The 25868-nt window shown below is 38.8% G+C and overlaps 1 protein-coding gene across 1 annotated transcript in view; it reads left to right on the forward strand.

Annotated features, from left to right (window-relative positions):
* Window positions 1–25868, forward strand: part of CFAP47 (cilia and flagella associated protein 47) — a 312383-nt gene that overhangs the window by 248926 nt on the left and 37589 nt on the right. The window contains exons 58-59 of the mRNA XM_069873329.1: window positions 24132–24291; window positions 24963–25060. Coding sequence (XP_069729430.1) covers window positions 24132–24291; window positions 24963–25060 — 258 coding nt within the window. The remainder of the gene's footprint in view (window positions 1–24131; window positions 24292–24962; window positions 25061–25868) is intronic.

Here is a 25868-nt window from a genome sequence, read left to right on the forward strand (position 1 = left end):
TCGGTTGGAAATTCATGAAATCTCAATCTGAATTGCAGTCAGCAAGGAATAGAAAGGCAAGTTGGTTATTTTTTCTTTTTGTAGTTTAATCACTAGGTCCTCAGGACTTGTCATGTGAATTGGTTGGGAAAGCTGTCAGAGTGTTCTGGACATGCAGATATTTACTTTCTACTTCTTGGTGGAGTCAATGTTGGATGGGCTTTAGCAGTATACATGATAACTAGATGCAAAATTGTTGCCAGGAGAAGAAAAAATTCTGCTGAATAAGGAGATTTAACATTTAAGAAGGTCTATGATGTAGCAGAATGCTTGGTATGCTTAAAAACAATGTGAAACTCAAACTGTATTAGGTAAGAATCCAACGGACATTGGGACCACAAAGGGCTCCCTTTCTCCTTCTTCTTGAGTGAAATTTGATCCAGGGACTTCTGCCTGCCTAGCCAGGCTGAGCAGCTATTCCAGCAGGCAGACCAGCAGACATGCACACATACACAGAGTAAAAACAGAGCCAACCAAACAAATCAACCTGGAGAGCAGTGCCTTTACCAGCACACCATAAAAACATTCAGCACTCACATAAATACCAACAGCACTGGCAACTTGATGCAGTGGCTAATGTTTATCTCTTTAGGATTTAACTAGGCACTCTCATTCTGTTAACACACCGACAACCATACTTCTCCCCCCACCCCCCAGCTTTTAAATATTATCATAAAACTTTGCGTTTCTCCAGTACTCGTGTCTGGCTCCTAGGCTCCTTATCCAGTCAGGCCATGCTGACCTACTCCTGCTTGCTGAATCATCCAGCCCGAAGTTCACTTGCAGAATATAAATATACATTTGCTCACCCAGCTCACAAATATGTGCGTGTCTGTTGATGTCTTGAATATTGGCACAGATTTAAGTCTGCCCTCTATGCATGTTCAATCTGTAAGCCCTTTACCCACTCACTGGTCCTGACTGAGGGTCTTTCTGGATGCTGGCCTCCTGCTACTTGCTCCCTAGTCTGACTTGGTATTTATTATCTGACACCCAATCACCTACACAAAACACTGTTCTCTCCAGTGGCTGGTCTCACTTAGTTATTCCAGTAGCTGCTACTCAGGCTTCACTTCACTTGCTGACTAGACCAATTTGAACTTTGTTAGTGACCCACTCACACAGAGACTCAGGGTAGGGACTGCTCTTACACAGAAGATGGATACAGGATTTAACAAGAGTATAGGATAGTGATTGAGCCTGAGGTGTTGTCAGACAGCTTTACTGGCCAGTATCTGCCTACATAACTGACGTGTTTTATCCTCTTTTACCTGTATTCTCCTATGCTTGTTCCTCTCTCATCCATTTTGGTCTTTCTCTCTCTCCTGTGTTCTCTACCCTAAACATCTCATAGTGAGTTTTGTGCAGATATAAATAATATATTTGGTGCTGTGGTAGGGTATGCGATTAATTGAAATAATAGCGTTCAGAAGTCAAATTATTCATGATAGGGACAGACGCATCTTGTTTGTTCAGTTCTGACTGATGGATGAAGTTCTTGGTTCTGTAGCATACTGGAGTGTGTTTAATTTCAGATAAGTAAGACAATCCCTAAATAGCAGGGAACTGAAATTTAAACATCTGCTGCAGTTGCACTGAAATTACAGGAAATTTAAATGTATGTGTTAGGCATGTGTTCTAATTGCTGTGGTGTGAATTGAGGTGGGTTATTTGTGTGTTTAATTATTTTGATAAATAGTTTAGTATGCCAATATCTGTATGTTCAACTAAAAATTATATATTTCTGCTTGTTCACAAGATATAGCCTGGATCAATAATACTGTAGTTCCAGTTCTTGACAAATGGGGTCTTTAAAAGTGTTCTCTGTAGGGGAGGAATAATTTAATTAAAATGAACGTCATATGCTTAGTACTCCGCTGCTTTAATTCTCTTCCCTAGACATTTTGTCATACTATTACTGAGATTAACAAATTATTCAAAATATTTTTTGTAGGGGAAGATAATGAATTATTCACATTCTCATTAAAATTGATATTGTTCAGTTACCAGGGGGAATCGGATTCCCTGATTTACTTTTCTGTCACAAAGGCTGAATGATTAGGCAGGGTCTATTTAGGTTTGATAAAGCCACTGGGATTGTACCTGCCTGAGTATATTTACAAAAAGAATGCATATCACTTTCCTCTTCATTTAAGTCTCAGAAAAAAATGATTTATCTTTCTCTTCTACCTTTTATGATGCATACAGTACCTTATTTTCACCTTTCACAGTATTTACTCTGAAACCTTTCTGGGTTTACATGTAGATCAGGTTGATACCTTCAGTCATCAACAGTAATGATCTTGCATCCTACAGTAATATTTAGATTGAAGCAGTAATTATTTCTTTAAAGGCATCGCTGGTACCAAGCTGAAAAACCCCACTCAAGCCCAAAACTAATCCAGGAAAAAGAAACTATAAGCACTACATAAGGTGCTTCGTTACATTTATAGTCTCTGTCTAGTATCATATTCTGCTGAGTGGAGGGAAATGGAACTTATTTCTTTGCATAGTAATGATATCTTTTGAGATGGCAGCAAGCTTAAAAGCTTATGAGAGCAAAGCCAGAAGAATGTGTGACTTTCTGGGACTCTTTTTGTTAGGACATTAATCTTACCATGCAGTGGTTAATGCCCAAGGATTTGACACTCCTCATACTACTGCAGATATGCTATTTTAGGTAAAACATGTATTTGAGAAAATATTATAATCGTTAGAATTTAAGTAGGCAATGAAAGTGCACTGATGCTTAAGTAGTTACTATCGTCACACATTAAGGTACTTAATAATTTTATTTTCACAAATCTCCATTTAGTTGAGGGAAGGTATTTAGCATCATATTCACTTTAGCACAGAGAAACAGAAGCATGGATGTACTAAAGCTTTCTCATACAAGGGCTGTAACTGTTGCAAAATAAAACTTAGAGTCCTGAAAAGGTAAGCAAATCCTTTTTTCTCATAATTGTTTGGTGACGTATTTGGAAAATAATTTTCATACAAAGTCTAAAAGGAGACTTTGAATGCAAACTGTTCCATGAAACCATGAAGTAGTCCATGAAACTTCCTGATGTGACTGCTTCTTTTTTCTGTAAATTTGAACTATTAACTTCATCTTCAAGGTGTTAAATTTAGTCTTGTTAGCATATGAGAATTTTTTGTAATAGATGAACTTGTTAAATGCAAATCATGTTTTGTGATTGCCTGGTTTGCCAGCTTGTGTTAAAAGATTGTTAACATTAAATATCCTTGTTTCATATATTGAAGTGAAAACTACAGAACTGCAACAACTTTTGATGTTGAATTTTCTTTTATCTGATTGCTTAACAAGCGCTGAAAGTCCCTTCTAAATTAAACAATTTTTTTCTTTCATAGAGATATTAAGATAAACCAAAGGTTAATAGCCCATAAAAATTGTTATCTATTAATTACAGGTAATACTGCCTTTTTCACAATACCAACAGAGTAAGCTAAACCCTCTGCTACATAGAACCAACAGAAAACACATTCTGAATTGTGTGAAGTTCTGTTAGATGTTGTTATAGTTCTTTTTTTCCAGCCATTGTATTCAATTTTCTCTTTTCTATTAAATAGGAAATTAAAATTATTATTGAAAAGAACAGTTATTCTGACTTGTATGAATAACACATTAAATTTTCTACATACACAAAAAAATTTCAGTTTTATCACACATAATAGTTCCAATACACAATGTAATGGTATGTCAGTAGCTGTTGAGGAAATTTTGGATGGTCTTCATCTTTCCAGCTTGATTTATATCTCTTCAAGTGTAAAATCACCAACTATATCCTATCTGTCTTTTCTTCTTATTGATTTGTGTCTTTTCCAAACATACAATGAATTTTTATGTTATTTTTTTTTCGTGTATCTACAGACGTACCTAGTTCTCCTGACTCTGAGTTAAGTGGAAATGTATTTTTTTCCCTACTTTTTGGTATCTCTGCCTGGTACCAATTAAAGAATTATAGTATTTTCCAAACTTCTTGGAGCCTATTCACTTATTGAATCCTTCCATTTGGTACATAATGTTAGTTAGCTCTGGCGCTAGCTACTCCAGTGACCAGGCTATTGGGAACAAGCTCTGTTCCCTCTAAGAGGGCTGAAGGCTCGGCAGCTCAGCTGAAGTGCATTTACACCAATGCACACAGCATGGATAATAAGAAGGAAGAGTTGGAAGCTGTCATAGGGGAAGGAGGCTATGATGTCGTTGCCATCATGGAAACATGGTGGGATGACTTATATAACTGAAGTGCAGCTATGGTGGGGTACAAACTCTTCAGGCGGGATAGGAAGGGTAGGACAGGAGGCGGGGTAGCCCTCTTTGTAAGGGAGGGCTTGGACACCATTGAGATGGATTGTGGCGATGAGGAGATTGAGGGCCTGTGGGTTAAAATCAGAGGAGCCCACCAGAAGGTAGATTTTGTGATGGGAGTCTGTTACAGACCACCCAGCCAAGGAGAAGCAGCTGATGAGCTCTTCTATAAACAGCTGGGGTTAATCTCTAGATCAATGCCTCTTGTTCTTGTGGGAGACTTCAATCTTCCTGATATCTGCTGGGAGTACAATAGAGCAGAAAGGAAGCAGTCTAGGAGGTTCCTGGAGTGCGTGGAAGACAACTTCCTTGCACAACTGGTGAATGAACCAACAAGGGAAGGTGCCCTCCTGGACCTGCTGTTTGTGAACAGAGAAGGCCTTGTGGGGGATGTGGCAGTAGGTGGACACCTAGGACAAAGTGATCATGAGATGATCGAGTTTTCTGTTCTAGGTGAAGTGAAGAGGGTGGCTAGCAGGACAGTAGCACTCAATTTCCAGAGGGCAGACTCTGAACTCTTCAGAAGGCTGGTTGGCAAAGTGTCATGGGAGACAGTACTTAAGGGCAAGGGAGCCCAGGAGGGCTGGGAGCTCTTCAAAAAGGAAATCCTAGCAGCTCAGGAGAAAGCCATCCCCATGTTCTGGAAAAAAAGCCAGCAGGGGAGAAAAACAGCTTGGTTGAACAGAGAGATCTTGAGTGATATCAAGAAGAAGAGAAACGTTTATGGGCTCTGGAAGAAGGGACAGGCCTCTTGGGAGGACTACAGGAGGGAAGTTAGATTGTGCAGAGAAAAAATCAGAAGGGCTAAGGCTCAACTAGAAATCAGATTGGCAAAGTTTGTGAAAGATAACAAAAAAATCTTTCTGTAAATATATAAATAATAAAATCTGTGGGGCCAGATGGGATTCACCCAAGGGTATTGAAGGAGCTGGCAGATGTGCTGGCCAAACCCCTTTCCATCATCTTCCAACAGTCCTGGAAGACTGGGGAAGTCCCACTGGACTGGAGGTTGGCTGATGTTGTGCCCATCTACAAGAAGGGTCGCAGGGAGGATCCAAGAAACTACAGGCCTGTCAGTCTGACCTCAGTGCCAGGGAAAGTCATGGAGCAGGTGATCTTGAGTGCTATCATGAAGCACATGCAAGAGAACCCGGTGATCAGGCCCAGTCAACACGGGTTCACAAAAGGCAGGTCTTGCCAAACTAGCCTGATCGCCTTCTTTGACAAAGTGACTCGGCTGCTGGATGAGGGAAAGGCTGTGGATGTGGTCTTCCTGGACTTCAGCAAAGCCTTTGACACAGTTTCTCACAGCATTCTGCCTCGGAAACTGTCAGCCACTCTCCTGGGTGGAAAACTGTTTGGATGGCCGGGCCCAGAGAGTGGTGGGAAATGGTGTGAAATCCAGCTGGAGGCCAGTGACAAGTGGGGTTCCCCAGGGCTCAGTGCTGGGTCCAGCCCTGTTCAATGTCTTTATCAATGACCTGGATGAAGGCATCGAGTGCACCCTTAGCAAGTTTGCAGACGACACTAAGCTGGGTGGAAGTGTTGATCTGCTGGAGGGTAGGGAGGCTCTGCAAAGGGATCCGAACAGGCTGGACCGCTGGGCTGAGACCAATGGCATGAGATTTAACAAGGCCAAATGCCGGATCCTGCATTTGGGGCACAACAACCCTATGCAGTGCTACAGACTAGGAGAAGTCTGTCTAGAAAGCTGCCTGGAGGAGAGGGACCTGGGGGTGTTGGTTGACAGCCGACTGAACATGAGCCAGCAGTGTGCCCAGGTGGCCAAGAAGGCCAATGGCATCTTGGCCTGTATCAGAAATGGTGTGACCAGCAGGTCCAGGGAGGTTATTCTCCCTCTGTACTCGGCACTGGTGAGACCGCTCCTCGAATCCTGTGTTCAGTTCTGGGCCCCTCACCACAGGAAGGATGTTGAGGCTCTGGAGAGAGTCCAGAGAAGAGCAATGAAGCTGGTGAGGGGCTGGAGAACAGGCCTTGTGGGGAACGGCTGAGAGAGTTGGGCTTGTTTAGCCTGGAGAAGAGGAGGCTGAGGGGAGACCTCATTGCTCTCTACATCTACCTGAAAGGAGGTTGTAGAGAGGAGGGTGCTGGCCTCTTCTCCCAAGTGACGGGGGACAGGACAAGAGGGAATGGCCTCAAGCTCTGCCAGGGGAGGTTTAGGCTGGACATTAGGAAAAAATTTTTCACAGAAAGGGTCATTGGGCACTGGCACAGGCTACCCAGGGAGGTGGTTGACTCGCCTTCCCTGGAGGTGTTTAAGGGACGGGTGGACGAGGTGCTGAGGGGTGTATTAGTGTTTGATAGGAATGGTTGGACTCGATGATCTGGTGGGTCTCTTCCAACCTGGTTATTCTATGATTCTATGATATGTTGCCTTCTAGTTCACTTGTGCAATAAAAGCATGATTATGTGATTTAAGATGAGAGTGAGTGGTTCAGTAATCCCACATTATTTAGCTGACCAAAGAGAAATTAGGTGGTGAGTCATTTGTTCTACCTCACTAAAAAACAGACTGTTGGTAATGAAGAGCGTTCACTGTCAGAGGAAAAAGCAGGGACTGTAACAAGATCAGGTTATTCAGTAGCAAAATAGAAAATGAAACATGTTTTTAACAATGAGCTTAATCAACTCTCAGAATAATTCCCAAAGAAATGTGGAAGTTTCACCATCACTAGCAAGTTTTAAATCAAGCAGACTTGTTTGTTTTAATTAAATTCTCTTGTTCAAGAAGAGTTATTGAGACTGAACCTTGGTTTTTCAAATGAGTTCTGAGAAATCCCATGTATTTATGTCAAGTGTGCTGATCGCAGTGACTGAAATGTTCAGCAGTGAAAAAAAAGAAAAAAAAATATCTCTGCTGAGTTCTGGATAGGTAAACATATTTTAAACAAACTTGTATTTCTTCAGTCAAAAAGTGGCCAAAAATACTTTGTAATTTCTGAATTAGCATTTTCAGAATTTATTTTATATTATTTTGGTTATTCTTTTACTACTTCAGGATGAAAACATGGTCAAGAAGTCAAGTACCTTCAATAGAAATGGACTGTACAAGCTTTCTTTTCTCTACACAATATTGCAGTTTGTTGCCTCTAAAGAATCACGATTTTCTTCCAAGTTTTGTGGTTATTAGCTTTTATATTAAAGGAAGATATCTAATAATGAAATCAAATCTGAAGATCCAATATGTCCCTTCAGATCAAGCTATAGATTATAGAAAAAAATAACTACCGTTTTTTTAATCCTTTTCTAACCTTTTCTCCCACTCCTTGTTGCTATATATCAGAAAAAAACCTATTCATTTTTTAAAATTTAAGTTGGTACCGAAGGACAGTTTTTGAAGATCTCTTTACTGTCATCTTCTGCTGTTTCTCATTTTGACAGGTTTAAAATGGGTAAGCCTATTCAATTAAGTCACTTCCAAGAAAATTTTAATTCCCAGTTATCTTAACACAAGTGATTATCAGTGGAAGTTACAGTAAGTGACCTAAAATGTCTCCTTCCTATTCCAGAAAGGTATTGTTTTAATGTAGTTTTATCTACTACCATCTTTTAACTAAGTCTTAAAAAAGAATCAGCAATGATGGTCTGTTTTCTTCCTTTCCAAATCAAAACAAAAATAACTTGTTTCTTATTAAGACCTAGAAATTGGCAGTTTGTGCAGAAATAAGTAAAAGCTAAGTTGCAGACATTTGTTTTATATGTCATATGAAAAGGTTGATGGTAGTCATCTTGCCTCCTGCATTGTGATTTCCATTTCTGAATTCACACAAATGTACAGGATCTGCAACAGCCAGCTCTGTTCAGAAAGACTGCAAATCCCATTTACCACTGAGTCATCCAAAGGCTGTCTTCTGTATTAGTACGATTTAGGATCATCCTGATGCTGTTAAGTGGTTTGGGTCCTTGATCGCTTCCAGAATATCTTAATAGTAGTTCTGACTTCTAGTGGCATCTTCTCTCTCTCTCCATTATAGAACTTTATTTCATTTTTTTCTCTCCTGCCCTAGCAAGTCTTTCCTGTCCATCTGATTTCCTACATGTCTGCTTCTAGGAATTCTGTCCTTTACTTCTTTTTCTGGAGGCCCCCAAGCATATCCTTCTGTATTCCTCTCTGAATTTAAGTGGCCACCAACTCATTTATTTATTGGATTTTTGGAATACTGGCTATGATCTGTTCTAAATTAGGACTATAGGGTTTATTTTAACCTTGGTCACACAACAGGAAGCAATGCACAATTCCCAACCAGTAACTACTAATTGTCTTTATGGCTGGAAACTCATGCCATATTTCAACTATCCTTCAGGAAACTAGGAGAATTATAGTAAATATCATGTTAACCACAGAACTTCAGAGAATAAAATATTATGTGACTTCAATGAAGCCTTAATAAAATTTAAATATCATCTGTATCTGTACTGAGTCTGACAGGCGAGTAGCTATGTGCCATGTTAACTGATCTGCAGTTTTCCACATCTTTGTGGTGGGGTTAAAATATTTCTGAACATATATCTAAATTGATATACTGATGTGTCCTTTTGTGGTATTATGACTGAAGAGCAGAGATGTACATAAACAGCACGTGAGACTACTCTGACACTAAAGACAATATTATATAGATGTGAGAATTTTCAGAGTTTGGAAAATAAATTCTGTTGTAGTTTGAGAACTATGGACCTAAGACAAGTACATCACGTATAAGTTCTCTCAGAAAGCATTACTTATTAAAAAAAAAAAAAAAAGAAAAAGTCAGTATTAATTGGCCATAAATATCCAAAATGTCTTTGAAGTAGAATGGTACTTGACAGTTCAATGTAGCTTCTTGCTAGAGGATATTGCTGATGTTTTTTAATTTACTTCTTTTAGGAACAAAGTAATGTTCTGTGGTAGTCTTGATAATGTGGAGCAGGATTTGCATTACAATGATCACAGCCAGAACATAAGATGTATTCTTTAAATTGCCACCCTGGACATATGATTGCTGGCCTCTGTATGAGACTGCTGCAGTTAAGTCAGTGCTCACTCCCAAAACTGTGATAAAATACAACAAAAATGACATCTAGGCCATTATGTGACTTCATTTTCTCCTGGACCAATGAAGCAATCAAAATGACTTGCTAATAAATGGAAAAGAAATGCAGGTTCTTTGTCTTCTCTGAGGGATATTCTTTGCATACATAAAGTTCTATAAATTGAATCCTGAAATCTTGTTTGCAGTGTGCATGATTTTTATTTTTTCTTTTACACTTGCATTATGCTACGAGAAACATCTTGAACTCATAGCTAGCATTAGGAATAGAAGATTGCTTTGTTTAACTATCAGGTTACCTAACTCTGTTGTTGTTAATGCATCATATGCTATTTCCCTGGTAAGGGCATAATAAATCTAAAACCAAATAAGCTAACATACAGAATTGTTTTCCAACTAATATTATTTTAGATTTGTAGCATGTAAAACACGGTAGAGCAAAGGTTTTGAAATGTTTGTTTTGCTGTCTGAGAAAACAAACTACTCAAACCCCAAAACTTCTATAGAAAGAAGTAACTTGAGGACAATAGACTTCTCAAGCCTTGAGGACTGTTCTCTAAAGATATCAACTTCTAGCCAAAACCCAAATACTTCAGTTACATTGCGGCAATAGTTGTCTAACCTTTGAATATTTTACCTATGAGCACAAGGACTAAGAAATTCGATCTTCAAAGCTATGAGAAGGAGCAAAGTTTTGATTAAAAGGACAGCTTTCAGAACAGTTCATGTAAAAGTTGAACCCTCAGCTCTAAAAAACGTTCTGCATAAAGATTTTGAGTGAAAGGAAAGTAATCTATAACTGTGTTTGGTTTTTCACTTGCTCTTCCACTTTGTATGTAGGAGCTTGACCATAAATTTTCATTTAACTCTGATTTCTTTTATTTTTAGATTCAATAATAGGTGTAATTATTTTTTTTTAAAATGTTTGAATCTAGAGATTATCTGCTGACAATATTCAAGGGTTAACATTGAGACTGGCATTGTCACATGTTGAGTTTTAGGATGTTACACACAAAACACAGTCAGCAAAACTTTCCTATTATCTACCTTTTTTTTCTGGTGTAATGCTCATCCATGTCTCCCTCTGGGTCTTAAGCTTGACAGTATCAGTTCTCCCCAGCTGCAGAGGTTGGGTGGAAGTGTCAGAGAGCTGTCTATGCCCCAACTTCTTTGCTTGGAGCGCTAGTAAATCATTCATACCTCAACAGTTTTGGGATCTAACTGGATTTATTTTTATGCATTATCTTGACACAGTCTGCATAAACTAACTTTCTCTTTACTGGTTCTCAGTCATTCAGTTTTCTATTCTCTGCTTTATCTAAACTGTTTTAACAAGTTTGTGTTCCTGTAGCGACTGTTGTAATTTCTGTTTGCAGTTTTGGATATCTGGTACCATCCTGTGTTTACACTGTGCAAACCATTTTTTATTCTAGTATCATAGATAAGTCAGCCTGCATAAATGTTTACTTATATCTCTATAAACTCAAAACGTCCTAAACCAAGCCTGAGACTAGTAAACAATTGTTATCATAAATAAAAGAAGCTAACATCAACTTATGCCAAGACATGTCAATCAAATTCTTAGACCCTGCCTTGTAAGACAATTAAAAACCCTTTTAATATTAATGTAAATTAATCATTTTTACATACTTCAGGGCTACAGACATGTTCCCTCCGGTAGAAATAATATTCCTGCTATGGGACATATTTAGCTATGAAGTACATATATAGCATATTGTGGGTTATGTCATTCGCAGAACTACTGTTTCACTACACAAGTCAAATCAGTGGGCAAAGTTACCTTTCAGGAGTGATTCTTCTTATCAACTTTGTCTATTTTCTTGAGTACTAAGAAACCTAAAAAAGGTGTAGAGCTCAATTCTGCCTTACCATTGAAACCTGTAAACCTCAAATACTGAAGAGTATAAATATTAAGACTATGAAAATTCATAACTTGGGAAATACATATATGTGACTCACAGAGGAGGATAATAGCTAAACTAGCTGTTTCGAAAGTATACAAACTATGTCAAGAAAACAACTTTGTGAAAGGCAAAAGGTGCTTAAGTAATCATTGTATCCCATTCAATTACAAGAGCCAGTTGGAGACATTTTTATATATATATATATATCTCCATATATATATTTTCAATTACTCTCTGCTGTCTGAAGAGAGATATGTCTCCTGGAAACTTGTAACAAGCAGTACAAGTTTTGATTGTATATAAAAATTTGAAGGATATAACAGCATCAGTGTCATTACTGATTTCATAACACTTTGCAGATTTTGATTACAATCTACCTTAGCTTCAGAGCTTGACTGTGGTTTGAGAGATCGTACTAAGAGATACGTATATTGCAAGAAAAGTTTAAAATGAAAGTAAAAATATATCTGTCAAAAATAATCAGATATTTGACATATGTCACAAATTCAATTACACCTAAGCTGAAGCAATTACTGTTTCCTTTCAACCATGGACTCAAGACACTTTTTGTGTGTTTGGTCTAGAAAAAGATTAGGAAAAGGGGAAGCTGCCATAGTCTTAATTTACTTCCTAGTACTTTATCTTAGGGTAACATAAACTTTCTTTGAGAGAGAAAGGATAAAGTTTGATGGGTTTTTTTTGTGGCTGAGCCCTAAAAAGAAAGTCACACTTGTTTACAAAACATATGGCATTTCTTTTTTGGCTTTGAATTTTCAAAATATCTGTGAGGTTATTTTCTAGTTCTTTTTAAGAAGCTGTCCTTACATGCTAGTGGACTGCTTTATTCTATACAGAACAGAGTTAATCCACTGTAGCAGAGGGGCAGAGAGGCTGAGTGGACCAAGTTTTCTTGTTACCACAGTATGGCAGAACATGTAAGATCCCATTCATAGAAAATATGACTATCTAACCCTCCACTAAACTCAGGAATACCTCTTAATCCACACTATGTCTCCACTCTTTAATCTATACCATTATTTATGAATTAATCTCTGTTCAGATTATCAGAATTATTTTTACATGTGTGCAGAAGTAAAATGAAAAATTTAGTTTAGGAATGACCAATTGACCTACGTTTTTATTAGCTTATTTCTTATTGTGTCACAAATAGAATTATTCAGGGAAAAAGCAATATTATACATCTCTAATAGTGCTGATAGAGAAGAGATTTTGTATTTTTTCCTTTGATTTTTCAATATGCCTCTTGCTTTCTGGGACTTTGGATCTAGGACATTACTGTACTACAGACCTTTAGATTTTAGATGCCTGGATGATCTCACAAATTTTTATCAACATAAAGTTGTCTTAAGGGAAATAAAGATGCTACAGTTTTCAAACATACAAAATGATCAAAGGAAGATGAGACAGATCTGCAGATTACAGGCTTGTCATCCTGACCTCAGAACTGGGGAAGATTATGGAGCAGTTAGTCTTGAAAGCACTCACCAGGCATGTGCAGGACTAGCAGGGCATAAGGCCCTGTCAGCATGGGTTCATGACAGGCAGGTCTTACTTGACCAACTTGATCTCCTTCTATGACCAGGTGATCAGTCTTGTGGATGTTGTCTATATAAATGTTAGTAAAGCCTTTGACACTGTCTCCCGTAGCATTCTCCTGGAGAAGAAGGCATCTTGTGGCTTAGACAGTTGTATACTTCACTGAATTAAAAAACTGGCAAGATGGCCAGGCCCAGAGGATTGTGGCCAGTTGGTGGCTGGTCACAAGCAGTTTTCCCCTTGAGGGAAATTTTGAGGTCAGTCTAGCTTAATATGGTCTGGATGAGGGAATTGAGTGCCCCCTCAGTAAGTTTGCAGATGATACTAAACTGGGTGGGAGTGTTGATCTGCTTGAAGGTAGGGGGCTCCACAGAGGGACCTGGAGAGGTTGGATTGATGGGCCAAGGTAAGTTGTATGAGATTTAACATGGCCAAATGTTGGGTCTTGCTCCTCAGTCACAGCAACCTCATGCAATGCTACAGGCTTGGGGAAGCGTGGCTGGAAAGCAGCCCAGCAGAAAAAGACCTGGGGGTGCTGGTTGACAGCTGCCTGAACGTGAGCCAGCAGTGTGCCTAGGTGGTCAAGAAAGCCAATAGCATCCTGGCTTGTATCAGAAATGCTGTGGCCAGCAGGCCTAGAGAAGTGATTGTGCCCCTGTATTCGGTACTGGTGAGGGTGCATTTCAAATTGTGTTCAGTTTTGGGCCCCTCAGTACAAGGAGATTATTGAGCTCCTGGAGTGTGTCCAAAGAAGGGCAACAACTCTAAAGAAGAGAGGACAAGTCTTATAAGGAGCAGCTGAAGAAACTGGGGCTGTTTAGTCTGGAGAAGAGGAGGCTGAGGGGAGACCTTAATGGGCTCCACAATTGCCTGAAAGGAAGCTATAGTGAGGTGGTTGTTGGTCTCTTCTCCCAAATCACTAGCCATAAGACTAGAGGGAATGGCCTCAAGTTGTGCCAGGGCAGTTTAGATGGGGTGTTAGAAAACTTTTCTTTACTGAAAGAGTGATGAATCGTTGGTACAGGCTGCCCTGGGAAGTGGTGGAATCACCATCCCTGGTGGTGTTCAAAAAAATGTGTAGACTTGACACTTTGTGACATGGTTTAGTAGACATGGTGGTGTTGGGCTGATGGTTGGGCTTGATGTTCCTAGAGGTCTTTTTCAGCCTCAGTTATTCTATGATTCTACGGTCTAACAGATTATTGGAGGAAAAAGAATAGGTATGGAAGGAAAAAGCAAGGGAAACTGCCAGTCCATCATGAAGTTTTAGAAAAAGTATTGGACCACAGGATAATTAGGAAGCTTTTACTACCCTCATTCCTGATTATTCTTCACTCATTATTATCTGTTTGGCATTTCTGTGCCAAATGACTTCCATACAGTGCAATCTGGCCTCTGTCACTCAGTCTGCTCTCTGCCATAACATCATTTTTCTGGTGCCTTGGGGTTTTTTTTTTGGGTGTTTTTATTTTCTTTTCTTCCAAATCCTATTGCTCGCTATTCCATCTTTACAATAATCTTCCTTCTTTGATGTGTGTCTTACATGTTGCTCTGTGCTGATGTTCAACCTTACTTTCTTACTTTTCCCATCTCCTACCATTCAGATATGACTTTTCTAATGTGCTGGACAACTGGATTTTTGTAAAGTGAATCCAAAGTCTGTCATCGTAGTACCTTTGAAGGGAAATTGCAAAGATATCCAATGCTGCCAAGCCAAATGCATAAGATAACAGTATAGGTGGATAGTGTAATGAAATGTGGCATGTATATAAATGTCAGGCAATTTTTTTTTTTTCAAAGTTGCTGTTACCAGTGCTTTAGAGAGAAGAGGGGTGTTTTTTGACAAACCAGTTTAAGAGATTACATCTTTTATATATTAATGCAGAACATTCTTATACCAATTTTGATGAGCAGATGTAATATGGAAGTGGTGGAGACAGTAGTCTGAAATATATTAAGTGATTATCTTCTACTGGGGATTAAAAAACCTGTTGTTCATTTATCCTCATTGAGTGTGATCTTCATGATCTGTTACATGTGTTTATTTAAGTTTTCTCAGAGTTAAAGGTTGTAAGTGTAACTTTTCTTGTTTTGATTATTACCAAAGAAGTGAATTACTGTATTTAGAGAAAGTTTTTTCCCTCAGTGTGCTTAACCTTTGTAAGCTTAGTTTCTGCTGCACTCCAACAATAAATAAACACAATAGGTATTTCTGTCAAAGTAGTAATTTTGACTTTAGCTGCAACTGCACTATAGGCTATTAGTTAGAGAAGGATAATTTTATAATTGTAAAGGAAACTTTATGCTTGGCCTTTTAGACATGCTTAATTTAAAACCAAAATAAATTGCATTAAATAAAACAACATATTTAATTACTGAGCCCTGTTCTCAATCCATTTCCTTTAATGTAAATAGCAAATATTTAACTTGTATCTATTATTTTGTACTAGAAATAAATTCTTCTAAATTAAATCTCTTAATGAAACAAGCCAGAAAGACTGCCAGATTTATAAAAAAGATTCATAAAATGTAAAACAAATCTTATAAACACACTGTATCTAATATATTTTATTCTGTGCTTATGCTAGTGATGATGTGAAGCCTTTCAGTTAAAGATTTAAACATTCATTCCTTCATTTGTGCCATTTATTTCTTAAAGCAACTTCACAAGTTTTAACCAGTCATTTGTGAAATTGCTCATTAGCATCTGAGCTGCATATTCATGACTTACCTTTTTCAGCTGTGGAACTCAGCAAATCAGTAGGGATCTTATATAAATATCTGCAGGGAGGGTGCCAAAAGGATGGAGCCAGGCTCTTTTCAGTGGTCTCCAGTGGCAGGAAACACGGTAACTTCCATCTGGATGTAAGGGAATATATTTTTCTACCATGAGGGTGACTGAGTACTGGAACAGGTTGCCCAGAGAAGCTGTGAAGTCTCCGTGCTTGGAGATACTCAAAAGTCTTCTCAATCACAGTCAACCAGCTCTAGGTGATCTTGCTTGAGCAGGGGATTTGGACCACCTGGCTGTCAGAGTTTCCTTTCATTTTCAACTGTTCTGTGATTTTGTGAAGTTTTCGGAGGCGTGGGAAAGGACAACTCTAACTTTTGGTGGAAGAATCCATAATTCAGGAAGCAGAGAGTCCTTCCAGAATTATGTCATTGTGGACCACCTGTGAAAGGAATCTCTCTTGTATCACACCTACCTCAATGAATGGTACTGAGGGAAGGAAAATAGTGATGTAAATGTTAAAAAGCAACATGAGATTAATTTGCCCTTTAGCATTTTGTATCTGTATTGCATTTGCTGTTTTACTTACTTAATTGTATATAAGTTGAACTTAATGTGCATTACATTTAATTTTCTTTGTCCTAGAGAAGATTCTAGTAGGAATTCCTGTTGAGTTTTGCCCTCCCCATGTGGCTCCCTGTGAAGAGAGCCCCTGCCCTCTTCATAGATGCCCTTTAAGTACTAGAAAACTATGATAAGGTCTTCCCTGAGCCTTCTCCTCTCCAGGGCAAGATCTAACTCCTTCAGTCTTTCTTTATAAAGCAGATTTTCCAGCTCTCTGAACATCTTTATGACCCTCCTTTGGACCCTCTCCAGTCTGTTTACATATTTTTTGAACTGTGGGAACCAGAACTGGACACAGTACTCCATGTGCAGCCTGACAAGTACTGGGTCAAGGGGCTACTCTCTGCTACTAGTGCCCCTGTGGATGCAGAGTAGGAACCAATTTGCCTTCATTGCACACTGCTTAGCCACATTCAGCTTGTTGTTCATGAGGACACATAGACCCCTTTCAGCAAGGCTGCTTCCTAGCCATGTCTGGTCCTAGCTTGCACTGAACCCTTTGTTTGTATCATCCCAGGTGCAGGGCTTTGCACTTGTCTTTGTTGAATTTCATGCAATTCTTGGTAGCCCACTTTTCAAGTGTCCGGGTGTCTCTGTGAGATGGCTCTCCCTTCTGTCCACCTCACCAGTTTAGAGTTGTCAGCAAACTTGGTGAGAACCTCTGCCTTGTCAGAATTATATTCAACTGGTTTGGTTGCTCTGTTTAGCAATGAGACTGTCTTCCATGTGCTCCTGCTTACTAGTCATATATCTGAAGAACATTTTCTTATTGATCTTGAGATTTTTGGCCAATTTCTGTTCTAGATGAGCTTTAGCCTTCTTGACTGCATCTCTGCATGCCTTGGCAAGGTTCTTGCAGTACTCAATGGGTATTTGGCTTTCCAGAGCTGGTATGCTGCTTCTTTGCTTTTAAGTGCACCCAAAAGCTAATTGTCAAGTCAGGGTGATCTCTTGTTCTGCCATCTTCCTTTCCCTGTTTAGGAGATGCAGGATTCCTCATATCATCTGCAATTCACTGACATAAGTGTCTGCATCTGGCTTAGCAAAATAGAATGTATTTATATCTATTTTTAAAGCAGAAGCACAGTGATCTATCATGATTACAGAATTGCAGAATCCCAGAAATATTTAGGTGGTAAGGAACATCTTGAGATCAACTTGACCATCCAACCCCTCTTTTACTCAAGAAGGGTCATCTAAAGCAGGTTGCCCAGGACCAAGTCCAGTCAAGTTTTCTGTATGTCCACAGATGGAAACTATTGCCTGTCAATCCAGAAAATTTTATTCATGATTACTCATTGAGGCTGACTAATTATAATACTGATGTAGCAAAACAGACTGCTGAATTCTCACAGTGTTTTAATTAGAATCCATAACAAGGGATTGCGATCATATTTTAGTGAAAGGGAATAAAAAATTCCAGCAGCTTCATTGGTAGCACTGCAAAAAAGCCCCAAAACAACCAGCCAGCTGAGGCAGAAATGCTACCTGTTCTTTCCTAAACTTTTGGAATTTAGCACTGAACCACTTTTGGGAAAGCTGCTATAAAAAACCAAATCTGAGTCTTCAAACATAAGCTAGTGTTTTATTTCTTCTAGCAGGTGAAAAAAAATAAATGAGGAATGCCTAGTCCTGCCTTTTATTACATATTTCAGATACTTACTGAAGTTCCAGCAACATCTCCTTACTGCCTGATATCAGTCCTCCTTTTCTGGATTAGTTCCTTGAGAAAGAATTAGCAATCCTTCCCCAGCAACAGCTGCTGTCTGAGAATATATTGGATGTTACCCTTTCCAGATTCTGACGATAATGGCAGAAAACAGACCTGATTATACTGGGTTGACATTTATATGGCCAGTGCTAATTTTAACAGACACATCTATGGCTGTAGTTGAAATAATTCTATACTAATAATTTTAATGGAGAAACTATCAAAAAAAAAAAGCCCAAACAGAAGTGCCCATTCTTAAATGATTCCCCATCAGACTTCAACAAAACACAGTGATCTCTGCCTCATCTCTCTTTTCAATTAGAGGAACCAGAACTCTGAGGTAATACAGACTTAAGAACAGTACATCAATGAGATGATGGTTCTTTCAATGTCTAGAAAATCTGTCAGCAAAGTACTGTACTAATATGAAAACCACATGGCTTTAAGATAAGTTAAGATGAGCAGATGATGATCCTTTTTGAAGATATTGCAAGATATTTTTCTCATTGCTGTCACAATTTTATCAGTCTAGTACTGCCTGGGATGCTTGTATTTAAGGATTTTCCTACGCTAGGATAAAGGCAAAAAAATATTTTTAACCAATCTGTATTCCTTCCAAAACCAAATGTCAGCTATGGGAATCCACTACTTCATTACTTTAATTAATTTTAGGTCTCATAGTGCTGTACTTAATAGGACTGACACAGAAATCACACAGAACTCAACGACAGTGCAGTGCCCATAGAAGTGAAGCAGGGAATTTGAAATATCCTAAATTTGATTTAATTACCTAATTCAGTGAGTCCTAAGCTCATGTGTCAAAGGTTGCAGTGCCCGAAGAATCTTTCATAGAATCAGTGCTTTCCACATGCCTTTGGAGTCAAGGCAAGGCTTAAAACCAGGTTACCTAAAAAAGAAATGAGGGAGGGCACAGATCTCCACATGATTCTGTGTAAGGCAGTTGACTCTAATTGAAGCCCATGGTTTGAATCAGATGGCTTCAGTCTTTTAAAGGGTCATCTGAGCTTACTCTGTTACCACTGCTTCCTAATGGCCTGCAAGACAATGAAATAGAAGTAGGGTATAGTCAAAATCTGGCCCAAAGCTTTTTACTAATGTGATGCAGCTTTATTCTGAAAAGAACCTTGCTATGAATTTCTGATGAAGACTTGATGGATACTCATTGCAGTATAAACACTCATCTGAAGATAAAGGATCAGTCAATGGGATCAGCTCTTGGTATCCCTAGCAGAGTACTTGAGATCCATAAACAAATACAAGCAACTTGGTTGATAATGCTGAACTGTATTTAAAGCTGTCCACATAGATATCGTCTTGTTTCATTAGTTGCTGGCCCACATTCTATTAATGGGAAGGAGAACATAGAAGCATGAAGCAATGTGTGATTTTTGCAATCAGGCCTATTTCATTGGTATTATTAACAAGGAAAAATCATGAGAGAATATATCTGTTGTAGCAGTTAATGATCAGGTGGTTAGTTGACAGCTGCAGGCAAGCCCAGTGATATAAAAATTGCTGTCATTATGAAGAGCTTCTACTAAGAGGAATTTTTTATTAAAACTGTGCACACATTCTATTTCTTCGATGATATTATAGAATTTGTCTTTTCAGGATTTTAATAACCAATTTTCTGCCAGAATGACCCAGAATGCTATCATATGGGTTTTTTATTAAAATTTATTCTAAAAATCAAGGCACCATGTACTGTAACAGACATGATTAAGCTACAGTTCATATATGCAGAGTGTATATAGTGTAACCAGGTATTAGTTTACAGTCTGTTCTATTTTTCATATGTTGAGTTGCAAACAAAATCAGTAAAAGACTATTTAAAATTGTAACTTCTGAAAATATTTGCTTGTTTATTGTTTGTTTTGTTTTGGTTTGGTTTGGTTTTTAAATTGCAATTAATCCAGAGTATATTATTCTGGGAAAATGCTAGAGACCAGAAACTAGCTTGAAAAGCTACTTGGTTATTTTGTAATCCATAAGATGATGATGTAAAAGTAATTTGTTATTTGCAGTATGTAGTTATCACTGTACAGGACATGGAAAGGGAATGCATTCTTACTATTCCTAGCAGAATACATGAGGTCCTCAGACAAATGGGAGCAACTTGATCAGTCATGGTGATTTGTCCTAAAATTGCCCACATACATATTATTATCTGTTCTGTCAGCAGGTGTACTAATGAAAAAGCTGGGATGGTGTTTTCCTATACATATGGGAAAAGGCAGGGGGAGTGCTTTTAAAGAAAATGAAGTGGTTTTTTGGGAGCTGAAGCTGCTCTTGCAGTTTTGAGGGAAGGGAGTAGGTCCTTTACTGCCTTTCAGCAGCTTGAGGAGCACCCAGCCACAAGGACCTAGAAAAACAATGTTCAGGGTCAGGTCGGATAGAGTTCTGAGCAAACTTATACAGTTGAAGATGTCCCTGCCCATTGCAGGGCAGGGCTGGATGCCCTTTAAAGACATTCTATGATTCTATGACAAAAGAGAGGAAAGAAAGGAAGGAAGAAGGAAGGAAAGAAATGGCAACAAACCAGATAGACTTGCCAAATGTTTCAGATAGAACAGACATGCACACATGTGTGTATGTAACTATGAAGGTCAACAGACACACAAAAAAAATAGTGAGACTGTGCTAATAATTCTTCTTTTTACAAATTAAGAAAGTCGGCTATGATCGCCTTCAAAACAGTTCCCTTTTGAGTTGACACACAGCTACATACAATGCTGCCAACATTCAAAGCAATTCTGCAGATCATGCTGTGAAAGGCCGTTGAGGATCTCTGTTGTTTTGGCTTTCACATCTACTGACAAAAAATGGGTCTTTTTCAGCAGCACCCTGATATTTGGGAAAAGGTAAAAATTGCAGAAAACCAGGTGTGCCAAATAGGTTGGGTGCTCAAGCACCATGATCATAGACTCATAGATTTGTAAACTCATAGCCTCATAGAATCATAGAATAAGGGATGGAGGGAGGACCTGGGAAACTACAGGTCTGTCAGTCTGACCTTAGTGCCAGGGAAGGTCATGGAACAGGTTGTTGTGAGTGCTATCCCACAGCACATGCAAGACAACTATGTGATCAGGCCCAGTCAGCATGGGTTTATGAAAAGCAGGTCCTGCCAAACTAACCTGATCAACTTCCATGACAAGGTGACCCACTTGGTGGATGAGGGAAAGGCTGTGGATTTTGTGTACCTGGACTTCAGTGAAGCCATTGACACGATTTCTTACAGTATTCTACTTCAGAAACTGGCTACAACTGGTCTGGACAGGCATAGCCTCTGCTGGGTTAAAAACCGGCTGGATGGCTGGGCCCAAAGAGTGGTGGTGAATGGAGCTAAATCCAGTTGGAGGCCAGTCACAAGAAGTGTCCCCCAAGGCTCAGTGCGGGGTCTAGTGCTGTTCGACATCTTTAACAACGACCTGGATGAGGGGATCGAGTGCACCCTTAGTAAGTTTGTGGATGACACCAAGCTGGGAGGAAGTGTTGATCTGCTGGAGGGTAGGGAGGCTGCAAAGGGATCTGAACAGGCTGGATTGATGGGCTGAGGTCAATCAAATGAGGCCAAGTGCAGAATCCTGTGCTTGGGACACAAAAATCCCATGCAGTGCTACGGGCTTGGGGAAGAGTGGCTGGAAAACTGCCTGGCAGAGAAGGACCTTGGGGTGTTGGTTGACAGCCAACTGAACATGAGCCAGCAGTGTGCCCAAGTACCCAAGAAGGCCAATAGCATCTTGGCTTGTATCAGAAACGGTGTGACCAGCAGGACCAGGGAAGCGATTCTGTGCCTGTACTCAGCATTGATGAGACAGAACCTCAAATACTGTGTTCAGTTTTGGGCCCCTGACTATAAGAAAGACATTGAGGTCCTGGAGCATGTCCAGAGAAGGGCAACAAAGCTGGTCAAGGGGCTAGAAAACAAGTCTTATGAGGAGAGGCTGAGGGAACTGGGGCCGTTTAGCCTAGAGAAGAGGAGGCTGAGGGGAGACCATATCCCTGTCTACAACTACCTGAAAGTTTGTAGAGAGGTGGATGTTGTTCTCTTCTGCCAGGTGATATGTGATAGGACGAGAGGGAATGGCCTCAAGCTCTGCCAGGGGAGGCTCAGATTGGACATTAGGAAAAACTTCTTCACAGAAAGGGTTATCAATCACTGCACAGGCTGCACAGGGAGGTGATTGAGTCACTGATGTGACTTATTAGTGGATAGGAATGGTTGGACTTGATCATCTCAAAGATCTTTTCCAACCAAGGGATTCTATAATTCTATGATTTTGTGACTTAGTGAAGTGATAGAGCTGAGCCTCTTCTCACTGTGACAGATTAGAACATGTTTTATAGACATCTATTTGTCTCTCCCCTCCGATTCTTAGTTCCCAAGCTATAAGGTTAGTCTCACTATTTTTGTGTTGGATCTTATGCATCTAACAATCTCTCTTTCTGTATGCATATATGTAGTGTGTATGCAGTTATATACATATATTTATACACTATTAAGGAACTAGAGATCTCTATGGTTAGAATATTTGGAGTACTTACAAATTAGACCATTTTTAAAATTTAAACCAAAACCTTAATTTATTAACAATGGTGTTAAATTTATTGATTTAACTATGCTGTTAATCTACCCAAAGTACTTTGGATATCTTTATTCAAGGTTGCTGTTTGTGTTAAAGGACTGAATAATAGCAACAGCAGATTGACGGCTAGCAATAGAATTTACAATGTCCAATAAACTTTATAACTAAACTCTAGCAGAGGATTCGTGCAGATGAGAAGTTGTAACTTTTGTTCTGTGTTTGGAGAGCTGTCTTACAAACCCTTCCCTCCCACCCTGCTGTGACTTACTTGGCCTTTCACACCTCTGGCTATTTCTGCCTGTCATCACTTTACTCTGCCTCCTTACATGTTCACTTTCATTTCCAAACCTCCTTGCATCCACTTCTCTTTTGTATTTTGTCCTTCTCAAGACTGTGTTACAATTTTCTTTTCACCCACTCTGCTACAGTTCTTTGCATTGAGTTCTTCACCTTAAAGTCTCTAAGGCTGTTGACATTTTTTGAGTAACAGTATCCTGTGGTTATCAGCAGAAGCAGTCACAGTAAGACTGCTGATTGTCCCATGCATGCTATCTTGAGCACGTTCTGTCATTCTCAGGGAACAATACTCATAGACCTATATTAGCAGCAAGCATGAGAAAAATGGATCCAAAGCTTAGTGTAGAAGTAGGTACTCAGAACTAAGGACTTTTTCTCCACACAGAATTAAACCTGAAACCCTATCCCACAGGTGCCAGTTTCACTGAATTTCAAGAATTCTTTTCAAAGCAAGGAGCTTGGTAGTGAAGAGGCTGTATGATTTACTTACTTATTCTACTTTATCTAATTTTACTGTATTTCTGAAGTAGCTGGAACACACCCTAAGGTGGATGTGCTGACACTTTCTAGACTGGCAAATCATTGGAAAAATGCCCTGAAATATGCAATGTATCAGGCCACCTTCATTATAGACAACAAGTTTATTTTTTAAAAAACAGCAAAATCAATCATGTGAAAAATTGTGCAGAAAAGACACAGCTAGTATAATAATAACATACCATTTTTCAATTATATTTCAATTATGTCTTGAACATGAACAATTGCTTTTGGATTGGTCTTTTTTATGCGGTATTGCTCTCTTATGTTGCAACCCACAGTTGCTCAAAAAACATGACTTATGCCCTAGAAAATTATGGGACTGACTTACATATATTACACATGATCTTTGAATATTGAACGTGGGATGTTCACTTATAATTGTGCTTGTTTGGTTTTGAGCCTTTAGAGGCTCCCTGGATTTAATTTCAAACTTTTATGAGTAAGTAGAAGTCTGTAATAAAACTATGTGAACTCCACTATTCAGGAAATTAATCACAAAGTACCTTATTACAGTAAACCAGGCCACAAATGCTACTGCAAGATGAGATTTGGCTTAGAGCAGAATAAAATGAAATTTGTAATCATAGGGAGAACAGTACTCTATGTTAAAATGTTAAATAGTGAATCAAAAAAAAAGAAAAAAAGGGTACATATGAGTAAAATGACATATATAATTTCAAAACTTTCAAAATACCATAACTATCTGTTCTATCTTACAGGAAAACGATTAGCTCCAAAAGAAAAACTGGACATCCCAGTGTTATTTGTGCCAGATACAATGAAAATGTATGAGATTCTGGTAGTAATTCATGTAATGAGGGAAAATGGTGAGAACTGGCCTTATGAGGATTCTGCCAAGTTAAATAAAGACTTACGGAGGTAATTTATTCTAATAGGAAAAGTAAAAGTAGCTGAGGGTACTCAATGCTATCATCACCTTCCCCTTCGGATATTTGCGTGTAGCTCCCAAGGGCAATCAAGTGTCTGATTTTGAGGGCAACATGTATCTAATTCTGCGCTTCTGTGATTCTGTGATATAAGCTTTTCATGTACCCTGAAAATTATACAGATTTAGGATAGGATTTTATCTTTTTCAATACCTACATTTTCTAATCTTATATAAAGAGAATGTAAAGTACTAGCTACTAGTGTAGTTTTGGATATTGAGCAAATGAAAGCTCTTAGAAGTCTCTAAGTTTTCAGTATATTTGGGGCAATAATGATTGTCCCATGGATAAATAAACTTTGTTTAAGTGTACTTAAGTAAACTTTGTAAGTAATAAGTAAATAAGTAAACTTTGTTTAGCGCAGATCAGCCCTAATGATCTTATATCCTGATAGAATGATATTTGAAGACACTCAACTGGGTAGATGTAAATTATTGCTGTTCTGATTTGGTTGGATTTTATTTCATATTTTTCTTAGATATGTTTAGCATTACAGCATACAATAAGATGGAGTCTTACCTCTTCAACAACACTTAAGTCTTGATTACTTTGGAAAAAAAAATTGCATTCTATCACAATGATTCTTTTCACTTATTTTCCAAGAAGGGTTACTGTAGCAGAAAATGGAGGAATTCAGGGTATACTCTGGATTTATCCAGTACATGGAATACCTGAAGCACCACGGCAAAAATTAGTTCCAGGTAGGTAATGATTGGAAAAAGACATTTGTTTTTGCATCTGTTTGTTAATGGGAATTTGCAGTACTACTTTGCTACATCTTAAAAAAAAAGATTAAATCATATATAAAAAATATAAACTCCTTTTTCAACCTACAAAGCAATTCTAGGTCTATTATTTTGTTCTCATTATGGATAAAGAGAGACAGGAGCAGTTCAAAATCTCAAGGCTTGTGCCCTTCAGTGTTGCAGTTAATACTGAGTTAGAGAACTGAAGGCAAGTCAAACAAAAGACAGACATGAGAGCAGAATTCTGCTCACATGCCCAGAACATCCTTATGCAGAGTTTACAGGGTACAAAATATTGGAGTAGGTGTCCACTGTTTCTGTCAGTCTTGAATTTCACTCCTTAATCAAAAGCAGAAGAAAAAGTAGTGTGAGAGTCATGCGAAAGGAGTAGTGTGCTGGAGCCTGACAAGAGGAAGGTAATGAAGCTGATGAAGGGTCTGGAACAGAAGTCTTATAAGTAGTGGCTGAGGGAACTGGGATTCTTTGGCCTGGGGAAGAGAAGGCTGAGGGGAGACCATGTTGCTCTCTACAATTATGTGAAAGGAGGTTGTAGTGAGGTGATGTTGGTCTCTTCTCCCAAGCAACAATGATAAGACAAGAAGAAATGGCCTTAAGTTGTGCCAGGGAAGGTTTAGACTGGATATTAGAAATACTTTCTTTACCAAAAGAGTGGTGAAACGTTGGACAAACTGTCCAGAGAAGCGGTGGAGTCTCCTTGCCTGGAGGTGTTAAAAAACACGTGCATGTGGAACCTCATGACATG

Source organism: Phaenicophaeus curvirostris, chromosome 1, assembly GCF_032191515.1.
Source record: "Phaenicophaeus curvirostris isolate KB17595 chromosome 1, BPBGC_Pcur_1.0, whole genome shotgun sequence".
Classification (NCBI taxonomy): domain Eukaryota; kingdom Metazoa; phylum Chordata; class Aves; order Cuculiformes; family Cuculidae; genus Phaenicophaeus; species Phaenicophaeus curvirostris.